Genomic DNA, 10528 nt, shown 5'->3' on the forward strand with positions numbered 1-10528 from the left:
ACTTTGACTTGCTGCCCTTTCTTTTATAGGCATAAATAGCAGAGGCTCTGTTTCACATTTTGAAAAGGAAATATAATGTTAAGGAAATATAGATAAAAAATATTACTAACATTGAAATGTACTGAACTATTGTACTAAAATCTTACTGCCAGAATAGGGAAGAGATAGATGCATGTACTATTATTTTTCACTTAAGTTTATCTCTACCCTCTGTGTTTTGAAACTCACAATCACTGTTACACTGTGTTGTTCTTTGTCAATAAGGATGACCCTTGGTATCTGCTGGCGTTTGGTTCCAAGATTCCTTGTAGATACCAAAATTCATGGGCACTCAAGTCAGTTAAATACAGTGGCATCGTAAAATGTGTGTATTTTAAAACATGTTTAGAATAATTTTCAGATACACCCAGTGGTTTGTTCTCAAACAATAATATATCTAGAGCTCAATGGAAACATTTAAGTCCCCCCCCAAATACACAAATAATTCATTAATAATTAAATTTGACTTGGTTTTTTCAAATATTCCAAATTTCTGTTTTCTATCAGTCACAACAAACCAAAATCAGAATGCAGGCACGGAGGTTGATGATGGAGGCTTCAGTCAGGAATGGGAACAGCAACGGGATAATAGGATAGGACCTCTGGAATCAACTCCTGAGACACGAGCTGCTGTTCAAGCTTTGCCTCCAAATTCCCTAGCAAGTGAAGACCCAGATGAAAGTAAGTAATATTTCTTGATAAACATACATTAACTGTCAAGTATAGCTAAGAAAGTATACAGTTCTGTTTCACAACTTAAAAAGCAATGCATTCATTGCAAATTTGGGACTGTTTGGAAGTATCTGTTGATCTGTATGTAGACTTTTACAAAAATCTGACGTTTAATCAGTAACGGTCAACTATAGAGATTTCTAGAATCCATTTTCATCATTACATCCCCCGAGTGGGCTGCCCTCTAAAAAAGAAATCACCCAACGAAAGGCTGAAAATGAAACCAGAGGGTAACTCCAATTTCTGTGTTTGGCTCATTTTTTGATTTGGGTGTGTTTAGATGGTGTGCATTCCTGATGGAGGCCCCCAGGAGGTTCATTGGGCTGATTTGGCATGATTATCACACATACCCCAATGAGAGGCTCTTGCAACTGAGCATCATAGTAAGCACAGGAAAAGATGCAGTGTAATGCTGTTTTGTTAAATTGCCTGACTGCCCTACACAAAACATGAAGATATTGCTTCAATGATTGCGAGCTCAAATGAAATATCAATATTATTTATAATGTATTCCTTGTTCTCTGCAGCCCCACATATACGTAGTAGGCCACTGTTATTCAGGAAAACACAAACTCCTGGAAAGTTCATTAGATCGGAGAACATATATTGTCCCTTCCCCTGTGCACATGATGTCTGTTAAAATTGTCATTTTAGTTCAAAAAACTGATCCAGAAACTGTCTTCAGTGAAGAATATCCTGTACTTTACTTTTTGTACAGGTCATAGAATATAAAGCGCAGTTTAATTTTTATGCCTTTTATAATTTTTGATATAGTGTCCAAAATTTCATTTGAATGAATGAATGAAATTTTATTTCTAGACCGCTATTCCTTGTAGATCACAGCGGTTTACAAAAACATAATCAAAACCAATACAAAGTGACGATCCATAGCCCAACAATTTGTGAGGATTTCTTGATAGACAACTTTAAGATACAACCCACTGTGATGAGATCCCTGTTTTATGACTGATCAATAGAAACAGATACTGAGGAAAGAGTAAATCCTATTCTCTGTGCCTATAAGCTATAAGGCCAGCTCACTCCATGTACTTAAGGGATATTAATCTTGCATAACTTACTCCTTATGTCACATAGTAAGTCACTCTTGCAGCTGTACATACTCTTAAAAGCAGTTTGCTATACATTATAGGGCTGTGATGTTTTAAGAGAAAAGTAAGAACAAAAAAAATCTCACTAGGTATAGTCTCACTCTTCTGATGTTTGTCATACTTCCCACTCACTCTCTCCAGTTTGGAATGCATAGCCAAAAAGGACACAAAATAAGAATTGCAACTGGCAGAGAATACCCAGAGTTTATGATTATCACAGATATAGATATGGGCAAGAGCACAGTCACCTGGCTAAGGCAAACTTAGGCCTTGTGTTATCCCGGCTGCCTGTTAGCAATGAAACCCATGTTACCTATAATGCCCTAAACCCCTCAGGACTCAGATATCCAACTGACTGCCTTCTACATTCCCCTTCAGCTTCTAAGTGCTGCATTGGAGACCTTATTAGTTGTCCTACAATCAGCAGAATGCCACTAATACTACAATATTAGTGGTTGTTCTGTTTCTATTTATTTATTTATTTTAAAAATGTTATATATGATTTTATGTAAAACACATAGAGGTTTTATCACTTCAAGAAGTATTTAAATATCATAGATAAAATTAATAAACCCACAACAGGAATGCCTCAGTACAACTGTGCTGAATGTTTCATTGGGACCATTGCATCTGGCAGTGATGGTCAAAAACATCGTTATTTCTTCTTCGTGTTTTCTGCGAATCATACAAATGGGGTTGTACTGCGCCTACGCAGTGCTGCTTGGAAAACTTCTAAAATCACTGGGCAAAGTTAACTTTGCAGCTTTTTGGCAATAGCTCCGCCCATCCCTTATAAGTCCCCTGCGTTCCTGCTCTTTCCCCAGTTCCTTCTTTCCGCAGCGTTAGCTGCTTTAGGAACTTCGCTTCTATCACTTCTGCTTGTCTCACTGGAAATTCTTGACCTCGGACTGTTTGACCATTCTTGATTTGACGCCCTCGTGTTTTGTTGACCATTCTCTGCGTGCTTGAATGACTACAATTTGGATTGTGATTTGCCTACATTGTCTCCGGCTCCTTTTAAGAAGTGCAATGTCTGCAGGGGTAAGATTCCCGGCCAGGACCCACACTCTTCTTGTCTTCTCTGCCTCGGGGAGGCCCACAACCCCAAAACCTGCACTCTCTGCAAGTCTCTGACTCCACAGGCGAGGAAAAATTGGGACTCCCGCCTTAAGACTGCCCTGTACCAACAGCCTCTCCAAAACACAAGGGGGTCAGATCGAGAATGGTCAAATAGTCCGAGGTCAATTTCCAATGAGACAAGCAGAAGTCACAGAAGCAAAGTTACTAAAGCAGCTAACGCGGCGGAAAGAAGGAACTGGGGAAAGAGTGGGAATGCAGGGGGCTTATATGGGATGGGCGGAGCTACCGCCAAAAAGTTGCAAAGTTAACTTTGCCCAGTGATTCTATTCTGAGCAGCACTGCGCAGGCGCAGTACAACCCCATTTGTATGTATTCACAGGTGACCACTCGAAGAAATACTGTTACAGGGAAGCAATCTGTCCATCTTGAAGGTTTGAGAAAACAGGCACGGCTTCCGTCATACATAATGGGATGAAAATACAGATGCCCTCCTGTTTACTGTTAATTGAATGTTCTAGAATCCTGCTAAGTTCATAATTATCAGAAAAAAAGAAAAAATGAAGTTAGCAGCTTATACAATAAACATAGGTTGAAATGTAAAGATGCACCATAATTAGACACATTCAACTTAAGTAAACATAGAAAGAATTTGGTAGGAGACGTTAGGGCACTGAATGTGGCTTATAATGCAGGCAGGCTATAATTTTAAGCAAAAAATTGCAAATTCACTAGGTAGAAAAACACACATTATTAAATAGAAAGCTGTAATCATGTTGAGATGCATCCAAAAAATGGATTACTGTACATTTCATTTCATTGGACTTAACCAAGATGCTTACAACACTTGACTGGACAGTGAGATGATTAAGAAAGATGGTTAGCAACTTAAACTTGTGTAGTATGAAGTCATTAATCTGATGGGTGGCCACATGGTTAAGACTAATGTTATTGTCCCCTCTGCTTATGAAATCCAAGAAGTTTTAAAAATTTTCTTCAGATTCATTCTATTACATCTGTTTGATATGAAAATCCAAATATTTGGCATTGTGGTATAATACAATAGTAGAAATTCTATGGAGTTGACAGCAAAAAAAACCAAGTCTTTGTAAAGCATTCCATTTGGTCCATGGGCTTAACCAATAGATTGTAACTAAATGTCACTGTAAATGATGAGTTTAATTACATAGTTGAATAATAGGAGTCATTTTTATAGTCTTTGCTTAGTCATTCTCTTTTTTTTTATAGGGGGAGTTAAGCTTGGCTTAGGTGACTTCATTTTCTACAGTGTTCTCGTTGGCAAAGCATCAGCAACAGCTAGTGGAGACTGGAACACAACTTTAGCCTGTTTTGTAGCCATTTTAATTGTGAGTATACTAGCAAAATAAGAATATACAAGCCAAATGAAATAATTACAAGTGAATCATGTGATTTTATAGTCCTCATCTCAAAACACTGTTCCATCAGATTTGGTTGAGTCTGCCTTGTTACATGGACACCTTCATTTCCTCTTGATTTTTTCTCACCATGAACAAACTGTCTGATTCATACCATATATCTACCATATATACTCAACTATAAGACAAGAAATATATGTCCCAAAATTGACTCTAAAATCCTGGGGTGAGTTATATATGGGCCAATACACTAGTACTGCTTAGAAAGGTCCTAAAACAAGCAAGCCTGATGCCCGTGTTTTTCTGTGTATGTGTGAAGGAGGTTCCCAATCCAATTTGCAAGCCTCCTCTCCTCATGGAAAAAACTCCCCGTTTAACTCCACTTGCTTCTCTCCCCAGTCCGATCTGCAAGCCTCCTCTTCCCATGGAAAAAAAGTCCCCATTTAACTCCACTTGCTTCTCTCCCCAGTCCAATCTGCAAGCCTCCTCTTCCCATGGAAAAAAAGTCCCCATTTAACTCCACTTGCTTCTCTGCCTAGTCTGATCTGCAAGGCTTCTCTTCCTATGGAAGAAACTCCCTATTTAACAGCACTTGCTTCTCTCCCCAATCCGATCTGCAAGTCTTCTCTTCCCATTGAAAAACTCCCCATTTAACACCATTTGCTTCCCTTCTCAATTCGATGTTAAAACTCCCTCCAGCACCTGGGACGTGGTGTTAGGTGGTTGGGAGAAGTCCAGGGAAGGAGAAGGACTTCTCACCAGACTTCCTAATTATTTTGAACTCTCCTACTAGGAATGGGGAGGAGACCTCTGCCTAGCTGGATGAAATGTGGGTTACCATACCAGCTGTGGAACCCTAGCTCAGTTACTTTAGGGTGTTCTGCAGGCTTTGAGTCTTGGAGGTGGCAGTGAAGAAAGTTCAGGATAGAACATGCCAGTTCTTCTTGTTATTGTGTGCCTTTAAGTCATTCTCAGCTTATGGCAACCCCAAGGCAACCCTGTCATAGGGTTTTCTTGGCAAAATTTGTTTTGGGGGGGGGACTTTCCCTTTCTCTGTGGCTGAGAGAGTCACCCACTAGATTTCCCCAGGGTCACCCAATGGGTTTCCATAACTGAGCAGGGATACAGATTCTAGTATCCAGCATTGTCCAACACTCAAACCAATTCACCATCCTGACTTTCAAACAATTCTGTAGGAATACCTTAATCCTGTAGAGAATCAATTTACCAGTGCTGGTATTTTTTATCATGGAAACAGACAAACATGTCATGTGATATTTTATATAAAGAGTCCAACTGCCTAATAAATTGCTGCTTCTTTATCTCCTTTTTCTTTTCAGGGCCTGTGCCTTACCCTCTTGTTGCTTGCCATTTTTAAAAAGGCCTTACCAGCTCTTCCAATCTCCATAACATTTGGGCTCGTTTTCTATTTTGCCACAGATTACCTGGTGCAACCTTTTATGGACCAGCTAGCATTCCATCAGTTTTATATCTAGCACAATTTAATTTGACCACCTGTGAACATGGTACTGACTGTAGCAAATATGGGAGGGAGAAATTATTTCCCTCCCACTTCTTAAAACAGCCACCGTGCTGGGCACTACTGGATTTTTTTCCTGCAAAAATGGTCTCTTAATGAGCAGGTTATGGGACTATAAGACCTCAGCAGTTTTGAATTATATATCTCTGAAAGGACCATATGTACAAAAGATGCCTATGCTTTCACCAGCAATGTAGCTGCTCAGCACAGTGATTCCAACTCCACCCCTACCCTACTGCTGGAGAGTGTTGAGAACTGCAAAGAGTTTAAATAAAGGGGACTGGTAAATCAAACTGAGCTGTCTGGAATATTCAAAGTGTCAGCCTGGCTCCAGAACATCATCTATCAATACCTGATCCCACCATAACTTACCTGAAGAGCAGCAACTGGCTTGTGGATAACGGAATTTTGTCTTCTCTAAACTGAAAATCATGAAAGTAGTCCCATATGCTTTGTGTTAAAGTACTATGAGGTCTAATTGTCATTCTGGCACAATACCTTCTGTACAAATTTACAGGTTCCTAGCAATTTTTGACACAGAACACACATTTTCTGATGCTGCTGCAAATGTTCCTTCAATTTAGTTTGCAACAAGTGAGTCATGAAATCAGAACTAGGATTGTTGATTACAAAGGTTTTTTTTAATTCTTAAGATATTGTACAACCCATTTCTTGATGTTGCCTCTTGCCCACAAAATAACTTGAATATTCATTTAGCTTTAATGTGTGATCTGCAATGTATTTAAATAGTGAGTGATTAGAACACATTAAGACCCTTAAAACTACAGGATAGCAATGAGACATACTTCAACCAAAAATACTTTGTTTCTGTTTTTTTAAACAGTGGTGAATGTTTGAATTCATCACTTGTTCTCAGACATATAATTATTTTTTATTATTCCTTGAAATTATAAAGTAAAATAGTGTATGTCATATTGTAAGAGTAAAAAAGAAAAACTGTTTATTTTATAAAGCTGAGGGTTGATATCCACTTAACATCCCCAGAAGACTGTTATGGAACTAACCTTTTGGAAGCAGACCCGTGAAAAAAGTTATATCTACATTGCTCATTTATGTGGACTTTACAAGCAAGATCTCTTAACAAAAATACTAGATTCTGGCTTCCAATATCATTCCAGAAAGAGTATTATAGTAACCACTTCTTAGGGAACCTTATTGCTTTAATTTTTGATTGAGAATTGTAACAGGAAGTACTCCTATATCAGAAAAAGGCCTGAATCCCTCAACATTTCTTATAAGATGAAACTAGCTATGTTGCCTTCCTTTTCCTGACGTATTTTGAGCACTCTTGGGAATGACCTTTACTAGGCTGTAACCTAGAAATTAGAACATTTTTCTTGGAAGAAGATGTACTTGCCTAACTAATCCCGTAGGAAAGAGTGGCTGGGAATTGCCTGTGGAATTCAGTTTGGGTAAGCATTAAAGAAATGAAAAACCCACCATGGCTCTCAGCTAGTATGAGATAACCCAGATCTATCTGTGTAAATAATAGCTTTCTGTTTCCAATATTACTTGAGGAATAGGATCTGAAGTTAACTTTTGAATGTCAGGAAATAGTGGTATATTTTGTGTACTGTACAGTGTATCTCATTAGAGCATTCATCTTATAATGATACTGGGAAATATCAATAAATAAGAAGAGTAAGAAGAATGCCAAAGCCTGATACCACTGGTGATAGTTTATTCCTTAAGGCTACACTTCTTGGTTAGTGGACAAGTTAGCAGTACACATATACAATTGTGTATGTGATATTTGCAGAAACTACAGGAGTTGTAGAAAACAATAGAAGCCTTTCCATGAATTTCAGGGGACCCATAGAAAATTGCTTAGAATTAACTCACATTACTAGTCTTCCACTGTCAAAAACTTTACTGCATAGACTCTACTACTGTATTTCATATTGCAAGTGTGGACTCAAGTGATGAAAAGCTTCCTTGTACCAAAATAAATAAAAAAATAAATCATCCCACTTAGAAGGCCAGGAAATCAGTGGGAGAATTTCTTTTTCTGAATAGTTTAGTTTTTAAAGTGTGAAGGGATGTTTTGCATGGAGGAGCATTCTATACCACCTTCTCTCTGAAGAAATACAGCTTAGGTATGTATGTTTACCTTCTTGCTGAGAACTAAGCTGGTATGATGCAGAATTATTAAGGAGATTTCTCTTGAGTGAAATTGTTCAAATGCAGCACCCATAGAGTTACAAGGTTCAAGATGGAAATTGCTTTTAGCCAATACTTTGAAAACAGAAGACTTTAGATAAAGTACACTAAGCACTATCTTTCAGCCTTGAGCATATACCTTGGAAGCAGAAGGTGCTTCCAAGCACCATCTATATCTTTCAAAACACTACACCAGGTTGTCTTTTCAGTAATGACTTACTGCTAGCCAGAATCAAAATCTGGGCACAAAATATTGTTTTTAATCTGTTATTCTTGGAAGTTTGGATAACTACTGGGCAATAATAGCTTCATCAGTGTGGCTAGATTATTAAATTATTCCAATTTTATTGAATACATTAGATTTCAGTAACCTTTTAAAGGCAATGCCTCTCCAATGTATTTAGACTAAATATGCATTTATCAACAGACTCATCATTTTTTTAAGGATTCTGTAACAAAGTGGCTGCTCTTAGTTGGTTATATTGTCAGTTATTATACCCTCACCCATCTTAACATTTGCATAAATTGTTAAGGGACTGCTTGCTAACAGAAATTTGAAATGTCAAACAAACCAAGCATTATGGGAATAGTGTGGCAATGGATTTTCTCTACTTGCTCTAAATATTAGAATTTAGTACATGCTGAGAACAAAAGTGAGGAGAGCTTGATTGTACCTGTATTAGGATAACTATATAGTAATATTTTCAAATAAGGCATATCTAAATTCCTAAGATACTTAAAATATTGGGCTAACATAATCCTTTCAAACCCTGGTGGCTACCAAATCTTTAAGGGCTGTACTAAGCTGAAATAGCTAAACCTTGAAATATAAAGCACACTATGGATGTCTTTGGCTCACATGATCTTAGATGTGGAAATTCTCTCCTTATACATGACAAGTTGCTGATGCAGTAAGAGAAACTATTGTTGGAGTACATTAGAGGAGATGTTAGGATGAACAGAACATTTTTCTTCAGTTTTATTGGAAATTATTTTGGCAGCTATGTCTAAAGACCTATTTCAAGAAAGCTACATTACTTGGGTCTGTACAGTCATGTGATCTTGTCCCACAGTTTTGGTCTGCCAGTGGGAATATTGGAAATAGAGTAGAATTGGATTTTGACACAAGCATTTAATTTTTTTTAATTTTTATTTGTTTGGTTTTTGGACACTGATTTGTACATACTCTGAACTGAATGTGAATAAGCCTTTTTAAAACAACTTTTCAATTAAAATATAATTTTGATAGGTTATTGCAATTTTCCCTGTATTTGTCAAATTATTAAAAGCAAGTAATGCATGGATCTCATGAGCGTCTTATTATTTTGCACCTAACACTTGTTCAGTTGTGTAACTAGTAGAAATCCTGAGTGGCATCTGAAGTAGGGTTCATGCATAGTGTATAAACTCCAACTAATAAGTGGAGTTATCTACTCTGACTATGATAAACCACTACAGTGGTATCTTTATAGTAAGGATTAAGTATGAAAATCTCTTTAAAAACACGTAAACTGGGTACTTGGATTTAGTTCAACTAAATTAGGGTCTTTTATTTGAAAATGTTGACATGCTAAATCAGGGATGAGTATAATGCGCCCCAGCACTACATGTGGCCTTTAAGACTTTTCTTCCCGTTTTTGACCAACCAAAATTCACCATCCATCTGTTTTGGGGGGCAAAAAGAGTGAATTGCTTCACTCGGAAGTCTCCAGAAGCAGTAATTCATTTTCTAAACTGTTTGTGGGGCCTCCCGGCAATATGTGATAAAAAAGATACTGGATTTTCAACACCAGAAGTGGACTGCCAGCCACCTTCATTTTCCCATTAGGTGGGCATTTTTTATAATCCATGCAGCCCCCAGAGGGTCCCAAGGCAGGGAAGTAATCATTTGACCCACTGCAATTTTAACCCTCTCGAAGAAAATATCGCCAGTTCAGGAGCACACCCAGAGGTCAACGTGATCATTATGTCTGTATATTTCTTTACGAAGACATTAATTTAGAGAAGCTACTCCAAAATTCTAGCTTGGTGGTAAACAACAACAACAACTTTCAACTTCTTAATAAAGTGCCATGATGTCAGACACATCCAACTTGGTTTTAAGCCTAATGTGGTTGCCCTTTATTACTAACTTCCTAACAAATTTATTCCACAATTGCTTTTCTTTTTATGAACTCTCAGTCTGAAAACATTGAATGGGGTCAGATAGAAAGCTTTAACTTCTTAGCCCCTGGATGTCTTTCGCCAGTTCTTTATCCACAGATGTTACTTCATATTTGAACTTCTTTGCATTTGCTCATGCTTTTTAGTAGCCCAGGGTACTGAATTTCCACTTTTAATTTTGCCTATTAAAGGCCTGTATGAACAGGCCAAAAGGCCTGTGATCTCACTGACCGGTTGTTGTCCTATATGGACATGCAAGCCAAAAGCCCCATGCAAAAACTGGCCAATAT

General features: G+C 37.8%; 1 protein-coding gene across 1 annotated transcript; it reads left to right on the top strand.

The window, feature by feature from the left end:
• The first annotated feature begins 431 nt into the window (after positions 1–431).
• Positions 432–9384, top strand: LOC121934297 (presenilin-1-like). The gene is made up of 3 exons (XM_042474662.1): positions 432–720; positions 4206–4324; positions 5695–9384. Exons 1-3 carry the CDS (start codon positions 447–449, stop codon positions 5848–5850), a joined length of 549 nt encoding a protein of 182 aa, XP_042330596.1. The 5' UTR covers positions 432–446; the 3' UTR covers positions 5851–9384.
• The last annotated feature ends 1144 nt before the right edge of the window (positions 9385–10528 follow it).

Source organism: Sceloporus undulatus, chromosome 1, assembly GCF_019175285.1.
Source record: "Sceloporus undulatus isolate JIND9_A2432 ecotype Alabama chromosome 1, SceUnd_v1.1, whole genome shotgun sequence".
In the NCBI taxonomy this organism is placed as follows: Eukaryota; Metazoa; Chordata; class Lepidosauria; order Squamata; family Phrynosomatidae; genus Sceloporus; species Sceloporus undulatus.

Bases quoted from the DNA above. Each gene is read 5' to 3' on its own strand.
- LOC121934297 (XM_042474662.1), top strand. From the start codon at position 447: ATGGAAACATTTAAGTCCCCCCCCAAATACACAAATAATTCATTAATA. The intron at 721-4,205 runs GTAAGTAATATT...TTTTTTTTATAG, and splicing joins AAGTGAAGACCCAGATGAAA to GGGGAGTTAAGCTTGGCTTA. The intron at 4,325-5,694 runs GTGAGTATACTA...TTTTCTTTTCAG, and splicing joins GTTTTGTAGCCATTTTAATT to GGCCTGTGCCTTACCCTCTT.